The sequence below is a fragment of the Rhopilema esculentum genome, chromosome 14 (genome assembly GCF_057945365.1).
Source record: "Rhopilema esculentum isolate cy_ngs chromosome 14, ASM5794536v1, whole genome shotgun sequence".
NCBI classification, from domain to species: domain Eukaryota; kingdom Metazoa; phylum Cnidaria; class Scyphozoa; order Rhizostomeae; family Rhizostomatidae; genus Rhopilema; species Rhopilema esculentum.
This window is the reverse complement of record NC_142828.1, coordinates 8,924,092-8,941,114: the sequence shown is the minus strand read 5'-3', so window position 1 is coordinate 8,941,114 and position 17,023 is coordinate 8,924,092. Positions and strand designations below refer to the sequence as shown.

The 17,023-nt window shown below is 35.7% G+C and overlaps 3 protein-coding genes across 3 annotated transcripts; 1 reads left to right on the top strand and 2 right to left on the bottom strand.

Moving 5' to 3' along the window:
* Positions 1–49: 49 nt before the first annotated feature.
* LOC148958567 (metalloproteinase inhibitor 3-like) lies at positions 50–4,157 on the bottom strand. Its single transcript, XM_089112343.1, has 2 exons — positions 2,596–4,157; positions 50–1,723 (listed from the first exon to the last, which is right to left on the bottom strand). The coding sequence occupies exons 1-2, from the start codon at positions 2,723–2,725 to the stop codon at positions 1,134–1,136; spliced, it is 720 nt and encodes a 239-aa protein (XP_088968469.1). The 5' UTR covers positions 2,726–4,157; the 3' UTR covers positions 50–1,133.
* A 121-nt stretch (positions 4,158–4,278) lies between these two features.
* LOC135695842 (uncharacterized) lies at positions 4,279–7,963 on the bottom strand. Its single transcript, XM_065215025.2, has 3 exons — positions 7,606–7,963; positions 6,783–6,886; positions 4,279–4,843 (listed from the first exon to the last, which is right to left on the bottom strand). Exons 1-3 carry the CDS (start codon positions 7,865–7,867, stop codon positions 4,610–4,612), a joined length of 600 nt encoding a protein of 199 aa, XP_065071097.2. The 5' UTR covers positions 7,868–7,963; the 3' UTR covers positions 4,279–4,609.
* A 5,703-nt stretch (positions 7,964–13,666) lies between these two features.
* LOC135695941 (uncharacterized) lies at positions 13,667–16,428 on the top strand. The gene is made up of 3 exons (XM_065215169.2): positions 13,667–13,970; positions 15,303–15,461; positions 15,926–16,428. Exons 1-3 carry the CDS (start codon positions 13,692–13,694, stop codon positions 16,115–16,117), a joined length of 630 nt encoding a protein of 209 aa, XP_065071241.2. The 5' UTR covers positions 13,667–13,691; the 3' UTR covers positions 16,118–16,428.
* The last annotated feature ends 595 nt before the right edge of the window (positions 16,429–17,023 follow it).

Below are 17,023 nucleotides of genomic sequence, written 5' to 3'. Positions count from 1 at the left end.
CTTTATAACAGTGTACTGAATGAGGAGGAAAACAATGGGCAGGCCCCCCCCCCCCCAATATGAAATTCGTTCCGACGGCACTGGAGCTCGGCATTCTTGCCGAATGTTTTCTTATTCTCCTTTTTTTCTTGGGAACATTTGGTTCTTCATATAGCTCCGAGCTTGTGTTTCAAGCACGTTAACTTCCACCAGTCCTAGACTCAAAGGGACAATACAATCTTTCAAATAGCGAAATAGTAACTGTAAAAGAATCAGTAAATCGGTAAAAGACTATTCTTTCAACAGTCTTAAAAACGATTATACATAAGATTAAAACCCGTCTAAAACTTCACTATATTTAATGACACATATTGCAAGCTTTGCATGGATATACCTATTCTAGCTTTTCAAAGCAAACGAAGTATAGTAAACCCATTGAATGAAAGAAATGGGAACCACAGAACAACTTTGGATGTCTAGTAATCTACCCACTGTTTAGGAATGATTTATATGTTGAATAGAAGCGGGAGGAGGGCTTAGTTTTTAAGGCTTTGCCCCTGCTTTTAAAAATTTGCGTAGAGTTCCAGTTTTATGTAATAGTACATTGAGTTTCTATCTTAGTACAATATAAACATATTGTCATTTTGCACGACTACCACATATTGTCAAATTTTTCCATTTCTTCACAAAAACATAGAATGTATACATCCCTTTCCTTTCATCCAAGTTCTTAATTCGGTTGCTTAAAGGTTACAGATCACTTAACACAAAAATTTTGTTGCGAAAATATGACCGAATAAACGATTTAAGGAAGTTCTGGGAAACATCTGCCTAAAGAAGTCACCTTCTATTGCATCAAAATGTTAACGTATTCCAGCGCGCCAAAACTCGATCAAAAAGGGGAGGGGAAAGGCCTAGTCTTAAAGAGAATGATACCAGCAATTAAAGAGATTATTCTAAAAATAATGTTTACAAGAATCTTTGCTTTTTCCAGCCGAAACTACACGTAACCCGATGTTAAATGCAGTAGTGTAAACTCTCAAAATCTCAGATTATAAGAAAATAGGTCTTTAGAATATATTTTGATACTTAAGCCGCACCCAAATATACAAGCTACAATTGCTTTAAAACATAATTTTGTTCCCATATGAAGATCAAGGCAGTTCAGGGCGCTTTTCAAATTTTGGACACAGCTGCTTTCCAACAGGGTTATTCCATTGACACCTGCCACCTTTTACCATGCAAACTGAGTGGCGCGAATTACAATCCATCTTCTTGGCAGCAGCCTCTATATCGTAAATATGCCAATTACAGTGCCTCGGATTGAACTGACAATTGTTGTTATAGCAATCCTTCACCTGACATCTGCAATAAATCCAGTAAAACCTTGTTAATCCCAAAGCCTGTGTTACCGTACTTATAGCCCAGGCCTGATACCAACTGCAGTGGTTCATGTACGGTTTTCTGTTTATGACGAATCCAGCTAGTAGATATTCACGACCAGGCCAAAGTGGGATTGAATATGGAGACGAAAATGTAATCTCGAATTCGCTGCCGACTGTATTGTTGATGTACCTGTAGCCCTTGAACATCTTCCTGAGGCGAACACGAATGATCTTGTTCGTCGGAATATAAGCTTGATTTGATGATGCACTGCTTGCAGCCGAGAGGTAGAAGGCATTCATCATGGTAACATCATTTATGCACTTTTCCATGGAAATGCTCAATACGATTCCCTTAACAACTGAAACGGGGGGATGTGTAATAGCAGTGCTTGTCTATGAAAGGTATCAATATGATAGAGCCTTACTGGCTTTCAAGGATATGATGGGTAATTGCTTATGTTGACAGAACAAGTTGCAGGATCCAGACTGGAAACTATGTTTCTTGCGCGGGCAAGTTCACGCACCTGACTGCGCGACTGCACGCCTGAAATCACCCACTTTTAAGAAATTTGTATTGTTATTAATGTGGAATGTATTCAAATAGGGACTTTGCGCGGCCAAAATGCAAAAGTGCGCGGATGGAAAATTTGAGTGCGCGGGCAATATATCGCGGGCGCGCGACAAAGTTTCCAGCCTGGTGCAGGATTTACTTGGGGGTAAGATCTAAACGTGTATGGGAAATAAGTATTGTCTATATACTATTTTAAAGTATTCTAGTGGAAGGTCAGTTTCATGGACGAGGGGGTGTCAAAATATCCTTTATTTCCGGCTGTCAATGATCGAAATAACTCTAGGGGAAGTACTTGGGAAATTTTTTGGAGAGGGATTCTTGAAATGCTCTTTGTGTGAAAATTTGTACAAAATACTTTTTGATAGACTGTTTGTGCGCATGAAGTGCTTGAAAGCAAGAAAATTCTGGTTCACATGCAAAGCTTAAAAGAGTAAGATGTACAAAATAGCATGATAATAGCAGGGAATTCTAATAAATGCAATTTCTACAGATAAATGCATAATCTAATTTACTCTAGAACAAAATTTACCCTATGTGCATCTAGCAATTGCTCTAAAATTAAAGAAAGCCTTGAAGGAAATAGCTATAGTTTCAATGCTGCACATAGCCAAAATCAAGCATTTCTGAGAGCTGATAAATGCCCATATGTGCTGTACTTACCGTAGTCAGCATTGCAAGCTGCAGTTTGAGGATGGGCCACTTGACAGAGGCTTGGAGAGCTGCTTGGTAAACTGGCAGTAATTGCAAAGAAAAGGATGGTTCTCTTAGGAATCTCGAGCCGCCACGCCATAACGAACGATAAAGCTATTTGAAGTCAAACAATCAAGGTACAGCGTTGCAAAAGCAATGTTTACGCCTAGAGTACCACGCTCCTATTATGAAGATCAAATTAGTTCTAAATGTGCTTTCAAGTTTCTTACAATGGCACTATGCTTTATCAAAGGGGGTATTCAGTCAGTAAAGTAAAATGCTTTGTGCAATTGCAGTGAAAAAACGCAATAAATTTAGAATTGCAAAAGGTGATATTCCTTTCCCTTTAGAGATATTGGCTTTTTCATCAATTTAAATCTTTGTTTTAGGTAATTTAAAGTGCATTAAAGACAATTGGCAGATACATGAGTGGCTTAAGCCATTTGCCAATCAACTACTGACCAATCATTAGACGTACGAGATCTGTCAGCAATTTTAGTCACCTGTCGACTGCCTTTTAGTCTCTAACGATGTGCTTTTGTAATGATATTTTAGGATGAATACAACGATAGATCAAATATCTGTCCCGCCCAATAGAAAGGACAATAGTAACAATATAACTGATAGTCAGAACGATAAATCTCACGCTTTTAGGAACACAAGCTTGGTATAATCAGATGGATTAGCGCGATTAGCGAATGCTTGTGACAAGATTCGCCCTGACAAATTTTTTGCTGTCCAGTCCCTTAGCAGAGTCCAGAAAAGTTGCTAACCTTCCTCCAGACAAAAACATCCCAGAAGACAAACCTTCCTCACAAAACAATAGAAAGTCGGTGTGGCTTGGGTGTGTCATAGGAGATTCTATTGTTTTTCGTGGACCTTCCTCCAGTCACTGGCCGTGCGACCGTAATGTTTTCCGGACTCTGGCCCTTAAAAGTTTTCAAACCTTACACATTTTTATTATAAGAATATAGTCTATAGAATATTGAAGCTCAAAAATTGCTGAAATTTTGAAATAGTTCAAGACAATGCAAGGCTCAAGCTTCGTCAAGAATTAAAGGGCATGTGTCGTGAACATGATTATCTAATGCAATACAATTATATTTTTTGTTTAGTACAAAGCATGGAATCGAGGGTGAATTTCTAACGAAACAATGGAATTCCATTCTAAACGTTTTTGTTTTATTAGCCAACTGTTAATGCTCACCGTATTTATTCGGCTCAAGATTACCTTTGCCACGTTTTACTGCGGTTTATATTCAAGGGCGGCCTATAAACGAGGGCGGCTTCTAAATGAGGGTGGCTTATATTATTTTATCCAGATCCTGCCAGATTACCTTATTCTATTTTTTCTCTGATCTTCAGGTGAATTTACACCGTCTGTCGCTTAAGAATAATTTAAGAATAATCTTTGGCTCACAATGAAAAAAATTAAGAATATTGACGCTCGGCAAAAAGTTAGGTATTCTATAAAAAAGTGTGTATATCGTCATAAAATCCAAGCAAAACACTATGAGCATTCCTTTTTACACAGTGCGCTATCTTGGTATGGTAAATCCATAGAGATAGGATCCTTTCTCTATGGGTAAATCGTAATATAGGCTCAAGAAAGTCGTAAAAAGAATGGGAGTGATTCCGAAACAAGGTCGTTAATTGAACAAGAGTACAGTTTCATTGACAATAAACTTTACTGCTGAGGCCATTCAGAACCCCGTTTGGCACGTACCGGATCAGAATCGCCAATACTCATAAAATCATTACAAAACTTGTAAAAGCTTATTAGCCATGTTGAAATCTTTAACAAGGAGCTTTACTTTCAAGGGAGACTGCTTCTAATACTACTGTTTAAAGTTAGTCACCAAAGAATCATCTCCAGTAAAAATCCACAATTGTCTTTCTCAGTGTCAATTGGCAGAATTTCTGAAAGAGATATGTATCGTCGGCTATAATATGATTCAATAACTTGGTTTATAATTTCAAAGGTTCATGGACGCTTTGTCTCGTTCTCCACCCCCAACGGAATTTTCTCTGGAAATATTGTAAGAAACTTTGTGTATCTTGGAAACCTTCCATTTTGTTTCACTGGTTTGACAGCCTTCTTCACTTTGCCGTTTTTCTTCAGCGACAAAAGCCATCCATATTTTACATTCTTGAATATGATACTGGCTCCATCAATAATTTCTTGAAAGAGTGTCTCAATATCTGGGTGGGAGGTTCTCTAAAACAGATAAATAATGTTGGAATAAAACACCATGCAATCATATCAGTTTTGATTATCTATTTGGATAAATCAAGTCTTTGGATTTTGTTACCCTTTTACAGGCTGTCCATATTTACTCGAAGTTACTCGATTTACAAGAACTGGCGGATCTAAAGTTTCCTGTAAGTTTGGCAACATTGAACCAATTCATAAAACGATTCAATACAGTGTGTTCTCTGTTCTACATTGGATCGCTTCGGATGATCCCCGAAAGTCTGAAATATTCTTTTGTCTTTATGTCTAGAAGTATTCACAACTGTTCCAAACACAGTAAATGACCTATCAAACGCCCACATCAAAATTAAACGCCCACATCACAATTAAACGCCCACATCACAATTAAAAACCAACATCAAAATTAAAAGCCCACATCAAAATTCAACGGCCACATCAAAATTAAAAACCCATGCCAAATTAAAGCTAAGGGTAAATTACGGAGATAATACCCTTGATTTCATCAAGAATATCGTTGGTTTGTTTGCTTTTGGTAGCTGGAACGGGGCTCATTCGACTCACACACCCAACTACCCAGGATGTTAGCACACCTCGACAGCACATGCGCTGGTAATCCGAATAACAGCACGTTTTTGTGCTGCTGCAGCGGAAAGGCTGACATCTTAGCTCGAAATCGTCAATGAAGTCTACAAATTTCTCTCTATGGTAGAAGCTTTAGACAGGCAACGCCTACAAATTATGATAACTACACCTTTTGGGCAATACTGTTTCCCAATTATACTGACCGCTGTTATCAAAATCACCTAATTTTGGGATTGTAATGACCACTTTTGTAGATTTTCTAAAAGCGGGAAAGCACGGATGCTCCTAAATCTCTTGGAAAAACCAAATTTCCTTGAATAATGAATGGTTTCAATTGTTTCCTAGCTTATATTAGCATCATGGAAACACTTGACATTGAGTAAAATGACCTACACTTGACAATGAGTGAGAAGAGACACATATGGAAACAAACAGTTGCCAAGGTGTCATGGCGTAGCTTTTAAAGAAACAGTACTTGATTTAATCTTCGCCCTTGAAATTCTGTAAATTCTATAAAGGTGAGGTGTATTTGGTTCCCATAGGAAAATATTTTGGGTGTGTCTAAATGACTCTTGATTTCTTTGTGATATATTTTTGTGCTGTGATTTCGAAACTAGAATTCCATTTTTCGGATGCCTTTTATCGGACTGTCCCTTATGCTATATGAATAGTATAATAACCTTAGGCTGTATGAATCCGAGGATCTCAACATGCTGCAGAATGTCAGTAATGGAATGGTGGCTCTACATCGTTCTTTCCAATGAGATATATGAATAAAATGAGTAATGAATTAGGATGACAAATCAGGAATCAGACACCTCGTAAAACGGACACAATAGAATAACGGACACCTTTAAACACAAGACAATCACAAACAAGAGACAAATCTTGGCACCAAAGCTAATTTTCTCTTATAAATGTCTTAAAGACAAAAACTCCAAATTACCAACGTGTTCCCTAAAATGGCAGCCCATCTTTAGGCCCGTAGTTAGGTTTCCTTTTAGGGAATCGTTACGTGAGGAAAGAAGCACTTTGATGCATTTTTTCCTAGATAGTGTTTGAGTGTTTATGTAAATACATGGTAAAATTAAGTTGTTTTCCTTTTTGTCTGAAGAACTAGTGATCATGCCCACCCCCTGGCTACGAGAATCTAACCTTGGTTGCAGTTCTTTCTTGTACAAAGAAGTTGTCGTAGAGTCGTACAGTAGAAAGACCTTAAGTGATGCAACCCCCTTATCTTGGGGTCAAAGAGTATGCGCATGGAATACAGTCTTTTGAGGCATGCCCGATGACTTAAGCTTGTTGGTCTACCCAGCAAATGACGTTTAATTTTAGCAATGATGTGAAGACTCGTTCTTACCTGTGTATACGCCTTTCCGTATTTGTTGATTGCAACAAAAAGCTGAGAATCTGACCTCTTGATTCTGCGATAGGAAATCCCAAACGTTTGCAACTCTAGAAAAACTGAAAATAGAAAAATTATAAATGATTTATATCTAAAACTTCGAAAGTACGCACTGAATTTGCATAAATGAATAACCATACCAATAATGAATACACTTTTGGTATATAGAACTGGACGTTTTTAAGTTGCAAATAGGACCGTCATTTTCTCTGCACCAATATATTTACATCTCTACCTACACGACATATAACACTTTATTACAGACCGGTACACATAATGTTTAATTTAAAATCTTTGAAAAATAATGCAATGACCCTACCATTTTATCTATCGTTTATTACTGTGGTCATTAAATTTTGGCTTATTTGTCAGGTTTTCAAGAGTATCAGACGTTAGATAAATTGTCAAAGAGAGAAACTAATAATAGTTTTTAATGTAAAAGAACTAGTTTTAACATGCTCAAGCTAGAGATATTATCCCATTTGATGCCAAAGGCTGTGTTTTATTCTGATTATGATTGAAAGACTGAAGTTGCTTGATCGAAAGATATTGCATTACAGTGAAAAGATGTTGAATTATATCTTTCGAAAGTAATGTGCAAAAATATATTAATAAATTGTTATACCAGGTATGAATTGTATTTTATATGAAATAATGAAATGTTGTACCTTTAAGTGCAAAGAATCTTAATCAATATACTATTGAATACAATGTTTAAAAAAAATTTTAAAGAATAGACTGAAATATTTCCAAACACTTTCTATAATAATTTACTCACTCCCTTTCGAGTTCGGATTTATTGCCCCTTTTACTCTTCCTTTCTCAGAAATTTCAAAGAATTTCCCTGTCCTTGAGAACAAAACAACTGTTCTTGAGTTTGATGGTTTGTGGTACTTGCTGTTTAGGACATCAGGTCCTTGGAAGTATGTTTTGGTGTTTGGTTGGTGTTTGTAACCCTTTTTATCTGCCATCCAGCCCTCAGTTTGCACACCTGCTAAAACAGCAATCGTGAAGATGCAATGCAAAATCAGTGGTGACATTTTGCTCGCTTCCCAAGAATTCTACACAAAAATCACTGTCTATGTTTTGATTGTTGCGTTACTAACTGACCTCTTGGTGAATTTTTGTCGCTAAAACATGGAACACCTCGAATAAGACTTCTATTTTGTTTTTTCAAGCGTGTAATCTATGGAATAACAATAGTGATAGTAGAACAGATCATTTCGATTGTCGAACTTGAAGGAGGCTTAGGGCTTCACCCATATTGTTAGTGCGTTGAGATCTTTTGATTCTAAGAGTCGAAACTAGAACTAGAAAAAATTAGGAAATGCCAACATACAATATATCTTTTTACAGTATCTTTTTGACATGACTGAAAAATAGCACTGATATGAAAACTGAAAATATTTGACTGGTTTTAAATAGGTCAAAGTGATGACTTCACGAAATATACTTTTAGAAATTTTGACTTTAGAATATTTTCTCAAAAAAGCACCATAAAAAGTCACACTGGTCAAAAACGTTGATGGTATTTAAATATGATTTAAGCTAAGATATTCACATTTTTTATAAGAATACCTATTTTTTGCCGAGCCTCAATATTCTTAAAAATTTTCGATTATGAGCCTAAGCATCATTTTTAAATTATACGTGCCAAACACAAGGTGTAAATTCCTAAATTTCAACATCAATTTCTTCATCATAAATTTGCAATGTGTTGCTTCATCATAAATTTCAACAAGAAAAAACAGAACAACAAATGTGATATTAAAATGCAAAATCTAATGATACAAATACGATCCTATTCCAAAAGCATTATTTCAATCCTGTCTTGATGAAGGTTGAGCCTGGCATCATTCTTAAATTATTCTTAACTTTTAGCAATTTTGAGCCTCAATATTTATTTAGACTTTATCCTTATAAAAAAAGTGTGTAGCTGCAAAGACATTGACAATTTCCCTACCAAATTATAGTACACAGACACACACTTTTTTAATAATTTGGTATACCTATGTTCTGTGTATACAATATGTTGGTATACAATAGGTTTAGAGTCAAGAATTGTAGTAGGAAGATTATGTTCGGTTATGTTTGAAGAACATGAATTACTTTATTGAGTTAACCTTACGACTAAAATATTACACAAATCATGACAATTTGGCCTCGATTCAAATGTTTATGAAGCAGGCAAAACAGCCGTCGTCCATTTATAAACACCTTTAAAAAAAATGGTTATTCAATAGTCATATCGAGTCATATTTCGATCAATTTACAGCGGATTAAACTGGGTTTGCACATTTAGAAGTATCCTGACGTCTTGTTTCAGATTTATGCGGTCCTAATCCAAAAAATCTGACATTGTTCTTTCATGACGTCACCTCTATCGCCTTTCAGACAGTGTAGCCAATGACTGCACCCCACTCATAACATCGACATTAGGTTTTTCATTTGCTGAAATTTTCAACCTCGGTCTTTACATAGACCTCCCTTTGGTAGGAGAAAGAGATCTTAAAAGGCACATTGCACTGCTATCACTAGACAATGTATTATTCTATGTCCACAAATATTCCTGAGCCGTAGAGGTATTACCTACCTATAGGGAACGAAGAGCACATTCCGATTTGGGGAGCTAAAGAGTTTTCCTTCTATGGCCTTAAGTATACTTTGCAGATTATTTGAGACAGCCCCTTAACTCCCTTGCTTCAGCTATTCCATTGCCCTAGGATATTTCTGTTGGCCACATATAGCATAAGCCAAGTGAAACTCACTCTGCTTTTTTATATTAGAAAGCCATTCTTCACTGATTGCATTCTTATGTAAGAAGGCGGCTCTAGAATGTACTCGTTTTAAACGATAAGCCTTCTTTTTAAGTAAATTTACCCCTTTCTTTGCAATGAGTTGAAGAAGGGTGTTTTTAGATTCAAAGGTTCTTAATGAGTCTTTGCAATAATAGCAGGGTTATTACTTCTGTTATTTGGTGCGAAAATCTCTTAGACTCTCCAAACAAGTGCAGGGCTAGGGAAAACTGATCAGTTGACGCCCAAAATATAAACTCTACGATCCAACCGTCTATAATACTGTAAAAATGTCTTTGAACAAGAAGGTTGCATGCTGACATCTCTGCCTACATTAACTTTAACAGCCGTTATGTCTTTCTAAAGTTTTATGAACCTAATCTTGTGGTCTTGTTGTAGGGAACTTCGGCCGAGGATATGGAAAATCTACCCGAGGACAACCACGCGTTCCAGATTCCATTATTTCGCTCTCTCTGTTTATGTCATGGTTTATGTCCTGTGATTTAAAGTCACAGCTTAGGTTTTTGTGTAAGATGCAAAAGATCAGACTGGATTTTCTTCCTTACTTGAGATTTTGTAAAGGATAATCGATCAATGCAATTGTCCACGAGATCTAGGCCTGGTCTCGGTCAGCTAAAACCACTTGATTGTCAAAAAAATTACTAAGCCATGATTTAATTATGAATCCTTAACACAATCGAAGCATTTATAGTAACAAACTGATGGAAAAATATCTCCTCGAATGTAAAACCATTGAACATGTGATCGAGAAAGGCTCATCCATGTTTTATATACCGTCTTTGCTTGCAAAGTCTAGATTTAGCACAGGGGTCTAATGCTTAAAAACAAGATTCGGGGGCACAGCGTCGTTTTTGATGAAAAAAGTTTACTTATCTATATACTTTGCTTTTATTATTTGAAACATTTGCAAGAGCCTCCTTGATATTTTATTAGCACTAAAAGCTAGTAAAAATTGTGCACTCATTACATTACAAACTGTATGTAGATATGCCAAGAGGCTCCCTAACAGGGAACTTGAGTTGGTGAAACAGCCAGGGCAGGACTCGAATTCATGAACATCGACACTAGACGTTGTTGCTCTACCTTTTCCAAATGTTAAGAATATTTTCAGCCAACCTAATTCTTGATTATTCTACCAATAGTAGTGAGGTAACCTAATTACAAGAGTGGCCTACTGAATTATCGAATATAGCTATAACGCCTTTACCTTTCACGAAGACAAATAATTTGCCACAACTCTTAATGGTTTGATAAACAGAACAAACAGAACACAAATGTGTATAAGAAAACTTGAATATCATTCATGGATTTTACTCTTATTCACGTTTAGTCTTAGTCAATGTTGTCTCAAATGATAACTCTTAATAGATAATTCCTTATCTCAGCCAAAATGGCAAAATTCACTGCACAACTTAAAAGAACTAGAGTTTGATAAGAATAACAGTGTTTGCTATCTTTTTATCTCTACTGTTGGCGTTTACAACACTGTCTATAGGGAATCGAGCACTACATGACAGACCAGCAAAGCAGAAATTTTCATTATCTGCTGCAATAAATGTATTTTATAGCAATGGTACTTCAAGGAAAGATCCGGCCTAGATACAATCGAATAACCGAGCTGCTTGAATAAATGCTTATGAAAGGGTAATGTTTGGAAGTATAATTATTGGTTTGAATGACAAGCATATTACAATGGAAAGGAAACGTTTGCCATAAAACATATGGTTTTGTAATGCTTAATATGGAGCGTGGAAAGAGTATTGTTTAAGGATTCTTATAATAAAGATGTGACCCTTCGTCTTTATGATCTTACTTAACATGGTCATATATCTATAGTTAGATAAAGTTTAATCTGTTTAGGGCCTACTGAACTATGGGGCTTGTTCCTCGCGCGTTCACAAACTCGACATTTAGATACTGTATTTGAAGACATTGCCCGAATTTTTTTATCGCTGATCTTCTTGCACTCGAGTTCTTCTGGCATACTTGAAATACCGTTTATTCTGCTATGGCTCTGCACTCTAGGGAAACTAAGCTCGTTGTTTACATCCAATGGCTTGTCCCGCTTGTGAAGATCTGCATCCATTTCAAATTTCGTCCCTCCCACATTGACAATGTGGATATTAGCAGAACGATCGTAAATAGCCAATGCAGAATAATATCCACCTCCACGGTAAATTTTCCGAGGCCGTATTTTTCCTGGTACTTGTAATCTATCAAAGACCTCGGCCTGTGTGAATCCTATATTCAAAAAGCATCTTTTTTCTGTTCCAAATGGACCTCTTTGCCGTGTTTTATCGAGCCTTGGAACCTCAGCAACATTGAAAAATCTTGTGAATCCAGCAGAGCTTGTACCGTTGCGTCCTGTTATCAACATGGAATCCTCAATTCCATCTGTCATTTTTCCATACTGCAATACTTCGAAGTCGGACTTGCTCCGAATGTCAACTGCATCCAAGTTGACATTTTCTGTAGAATTTTTCTCCGGACAGAACTCCTTTTTCCTGCATCTTGAAGAGTTGCTTTGTAAATTTAGCTTGATTGCATCCAGATGTAGACTTGGCGCTGTCTCCTTTTGCTGAAGCTTACGTTCCCTTTGTTTGCAGCTCTTGCGGATGTTAGGCCACCCGCGAAGCATTGCTGAGTTGCTTGTCGCGGCGTTACTGTGTCTTCACTGGACGATTTTTTAAAATCTAGTCAGTTTTGAAGAGTTAATTTCTTAATGATTTTGCTCTGCAACAGTTTACATTATTTGTCTGAAATCTTTCCTCAAAATCAGTGAGTCAAAAGAGAAACATATTCACAAAGGATGAAAATGTTATTAATAATTAACAGCTTACTTCAAAATTCTGTGACATTTGAGGCAAATCTACAATCGCCTTATTCATACTGTGTACAGATCTTCTATAAACTTGTTTCGGAAGATTTGTTAAACTCAACCTGTCGTAATTAGTCGAGCTGAGACCAAATTTTCAATTGCTGTTTAATCCCTGTTGCAAATACAGACAACAGAAGCTGTCTGTGTAGCTTAAACCGTTTTGATATTTTAGTTTCTATTTCAACCAAGATAAATAAACTAATATCTTGGTTTTTCGAATTGATTTGAGAAAATTTCTTTTAAGATGCATATTGCAACAAAGGCTATATTAATATATTAGTCATAATTAATACCGCAAGGACATAGAGATCAGACAGGCTGAAAAGCAAAATCAACATGGAGTAACACAAGGTTGCAAATTCTCTCCATTAATATTTACAGTCGCTTCAAAATGGACAAAGCACTTTAGAAACGTTTTGAAACTTTTTTTGAAAATTAAAGAAGCCAAAGCACAAACAGTAAATTAAGGATTAAAGTAAAGAGATAATAGTAAGAAAATTCTTGTTGAGATCAAGTAAAAGTGACGCGACTTGTTGAAATACCACTTTTGAAACTATACTACTGTAGCATCTACATGGCAGCAAAACTTTTTAAAAAAGATTCTGAAGACTTGTCTTCCGTTGGTTTCCCTAAAAAAATGTCCTATGTAGTTATTTTTCATTAAGAAATTAAACGTAGAATCTATTAAACAGAAGGTAAGGTAAAGTTAAGTATCGTGATGATATTCTTTGATAATGAGACTGACATGATAATGAGACTGTCTTTAAAGGAACGAAGAATGAGTTCTTATTGGTTAAATGGGTACTATCTGTTAGTAAAATGGGTATTATCGAATAAGCTCCCACTGCTACCGTAAATTCTCGAATTGGACCCCTCCATTTGATGATTTTTGCCATCTGAGGTTGCCTATGGCGTTTTATTGAATTACCACAACAAATTCATACTTTTGGTAGTAATTAATTACATGCTCATAAAGGATTCCTACTAAAATAGACGAGGTCTTTCAATAATGTCTTCTTAATGTCTACAATAACTTCATAAGCCCCCCTCCTCGAATGTATAAGCCCCCATCCTCGAATAAGCCCCCATACAAAAATATAAAAAAATAAGCCTCGCATTCGGGTTTCAGGTGCACCTTTTGTCTCGATTTGATAACTTTGCCTAAACAAGATGGAGAACGGCAGTGGTTCAGTTGCCTCTCAGAATGCTGGAGAAATTTCGAGTGGAAATGTACAACAGCACTTCTCTGTGCCATCTACAGGCACGCAGGCAGTTAGTATAATTGCCCAGGATCCATCAAAAGGTGTTTATATTGTCGACCCCACTCAACAACACGCGGCATTGCAGATGTTTGGAGCGGATCAACAAAGGCTGATTGCTGCCGCGGCCTCATCGAATCAAGTAGAACTAGCTAATGCTACCGCAGTTCCAACAACACAGGCCATTATGGTAAGAACATTCGTCTATAAATTTTGAAATGCCCTTGCGGTTTTGTCTACGGTGATATTCTTTCATAGATTTTTTATCTACAGAATTGTTTTCCTAAAAAATTGAAGATGAAAAGTTAAGTTACTCTTAACTTAAATTGAAGATGAAAAGGTAATCTCCATTGCTTGATTTTTCTACGGAATGCTGTTTTCTTGTGATATACGTACATACTGTCCATGTCGCCCAGACTGTTTAATTTTTGTCGTACACTACAAACAAAAAACGAAGATTAGCTTTTAAATTACAATTGACTGGTATTATCAGCGTCTGTTATATCAAATTTTCGGCAATTCGGGCATGATTTTCAACTACTAATTTAATTCAAGCAAGCTAAAACAAAATTAATTTATTTTTTTACATTATTCGTTCTAGATAAGTAAAAACACTCAAAGACAGCAAATCTTGTTACATCAGTTGTGAACATGCCCCAGTGTGAACATGTAAACATACCTGAAGGTGAACATCCCCCAAAACTGTGTGGATGTCTCCATTATTATTCATACTTTCTACTGGCATACAAATAAATTTTTCATAGCTAGCTTAATAGAATGTAAGCATTTTGATTTACATCTCCGCCTCTAGCACCAACCCTGATTTAAAACATTAATTTCAACCATTGAAAAATAAAAAGTATTCTTAAATGCTGTATGAACTTCTAGCTTGATAAAAATGATGATAAAAATGAGCAGTGAACATGAGACCCAGAGGTTACATCAAAACTTCAATAGTATCTAGTTTGCTAGTACTATGAAATTTGATCAAAGTTATTAGAAATTTTCAGATCTTCTAACTAAATCTTTGAAAACAAACCATGAACAAACCTTGATCATCTAATACTGTATATACAAAGTGATTGTATATGATCAACAATCAAGGACCAACAAAAAGCTATTTTTTAGTATGACAGTTTATTTTTAGGGCAAATGTTTAAACAAGTCAATCAACTTAAAATATCACTTAGAGTAGCTGGAAACTTTGTCGAAGCTTCACAAAAAAATCTTGAATTTTTTATTTTGCTGCCAGGAAGAAAAATTTTTCAAGCCCTGCTTGTAGATGATCCAAAGGACACAACTTCTGAACACAACACAATCAAAAATGGCAATTTTTTTACATTATTTTCATTTGATGTGTTTTTTCAAAGGTTGGGTTTTTTATTGTGCCCTGCCATAACGAAAGTCTTTCCTAAAAAGGGCATTGCACACCCCATTTTTTCTCTTATTTTTTACAATTTCATTTGAAAATCTTCAACATTACCTAGAAGTGCATAGTATTAGGGTGTCTTTGTTTTCCTAGATGAATGGTCAACAGGTGTTAGCACAAAGATTGCCAGTGGCAATGGAAACTTTTGATGAGCCTCTCTATGTAAATGCGAAGCAATATCACAGAATAATCAAAAGAAGGCAAGCTAGGGCTAAACTTGAGGCTGAAGGAAAAATACCGAAGCAGCGAAAGGTAAACTATTCTTCAATGTTTACAATGTCATTTTAAAATGGTTTCAAAGCATTTTGGCATTAACAACCTAGCATGCTTCCTGTTGTGATACTTCAAGGGAGATGATAGGAGCTAAAATAGGTAATAGGGACAATTTTTCACAACAAAATTGAGTTTAAGCTGTTATAACTTTAGACCATCATTTTCACACTTTTTCTAATATTTGGCCATTTCAACTTTATTTATTTTTAGTTCTTTTTTCAACCAAACGTAAGGTGTTATTCCTGATGACAAATATACTCAACATTATTGATTTACCTTGGTGTAGTTCTCATTATTCCTTTTATATAATAAAAACCAGCAGGATTTTGACAATAAGACTGGAATAGTGGCATCATTATATCCAGTTTTGTTAGCAACAAAGGAAGGCAGTAAATTTCTTTTTGATAATATTTATGTAAAGTAGTAAATTTTATTTATTGCAGAAATATCTACACGAATCTCGTCATCAGCATGCCTGTAGACGTGTGCGTAGTAATGGTGGCCGATTTATTGGAAAACCAGGAGATCCTTTATTTGAGGATGAACAGGATTTAATGCATCAGCACCATGAAGACAACAGAGATATCTTATCAAACTCAGATATCAAAGATAAAGTCAGCCAGAATGTTACATAAAACTTGATTAGTTAGACAAGTCAAGTTTCTGCTTTCTAGAATAAGAGAAAAGTTCTTTGAAAGCAAGACCAAAAAACATCTGATCTGCAGTAATATTGAGTTTTTGTAAATATGAAATGACAATATTTGTTTATACTCTGTTCAGCCAGAATCATTGATAGAACATTATCAAAGTTATTGTGGTATGTAATTTTACTTTGAACTTAAGGGCTCATATCTAGCAATTAGGATGTCAATATTTGCTGGTACTTGACAAGTATATGTAAAAGATTCAACATTCTTTTTAGAATTTCCAGTTCAGTACAAATGAGTGTAATGTGTTTATTACTTCACAAACTGTTCATCACTGTTGGTTTTTATAGTATAACCTAAGTTTCTTTTATTTTATCATCTCTAATCGCTTCAATCACAAGGAGCCTGCTTATTGACTAAGGGTAAATTGGTTTCACGCATATGGCATGTATATGTATATGGGTTTGCTTACAGGCAATTTGTGATGATTGACTGCAGCATAACTGAAAACTTTCAGTGATATTGTATTTTTCCCTTTGAACCTAATTAAATACTTGGGACGCTTTTTATCTGGTGAATTCAGATTGTAAAGATAAGTGAACTCTTTTGCCTTTCTTTGGAAGCTGAAAATTCTGAATGTTCTGCAGTTTGATGGAACTACAGTTTATTTTATTAACAAAAAGAATACTTGTAATTCGAAATATCTGATGGTAGTAATTCCATTTTTGAACAAGTTCAAGCTTGAGCAAGGAAGAATCAAACACACATAAATTCTTGTATCTGTTTTTCTCTGATAATAACTGACAGTTTCCTGCCAAGCTTTAGATATTAAAGTCTTATTTCATCAATAATAATTGATCATAAGAGACAAGATATTTACACTTTTAATTTTTG

Excerpts from the sequence above, each read along its gene's own strand:
- LOC148958567 (XM_089112343.1), bottom strand. The coding sequence starts at position 2,725 with ATGGCGTGGCGGCTCGAGATTCCTAAGAGAACCATCCTTTTCTTTGCA. Across the intron at positions 1,724-2,595 it reads AGCTTGCAATGCTGACTACG|TTGTTAAGGGAATCGTATTG; the intron begins GTAAGTACAGCA and ends CCCCCGTTTCAG.
- LOC135695842 (XM_065215025.2), bottom strand. The coding sequence starts at position 7,867 with ATGTCACCACTGATTTTGCATTGCATCTTCACGATTGCTGTTTTAGCA. Across the intron at positions 6,887-7,605 it reads AAATCCGAACTCGAAAGGGA|TTTTTCTAGAGTTGCAAACG; the intron begins GTGAGTAAATTA and ends TTCTATTTTCAG. Across the intron at positions 4,844-6,782 it reads ACGGAAAGGCGTATACACAG|AGAACCTCCCACCCAGATAT; the intron begins GTAAGAACGAGT and ends TATCTGTTTTAG.
- LOC135695941 (XM_065215169.2), top strand. The coding sequence starts at position 13,692 with ATGGAGAACGGCAGTGGTTCAGTTGCCTCTCAGAATGCTGGAGAAATT. Across the intron at positions 13,971-15,302 it reads CAACAACACAGGCCATTATG|ATGAATGGTCAACAGGTGTT; the intron begins GTAAGAACATTC and ends TTGTTTTCCTAG. Across the intron at positions 15,462-15,925 it reads AAATACCGAAGCAGCGAAAG|AAATATCTACACGAATCTCG; the intron begins GTAAACTATTCT and ends TATTTATTGCAG.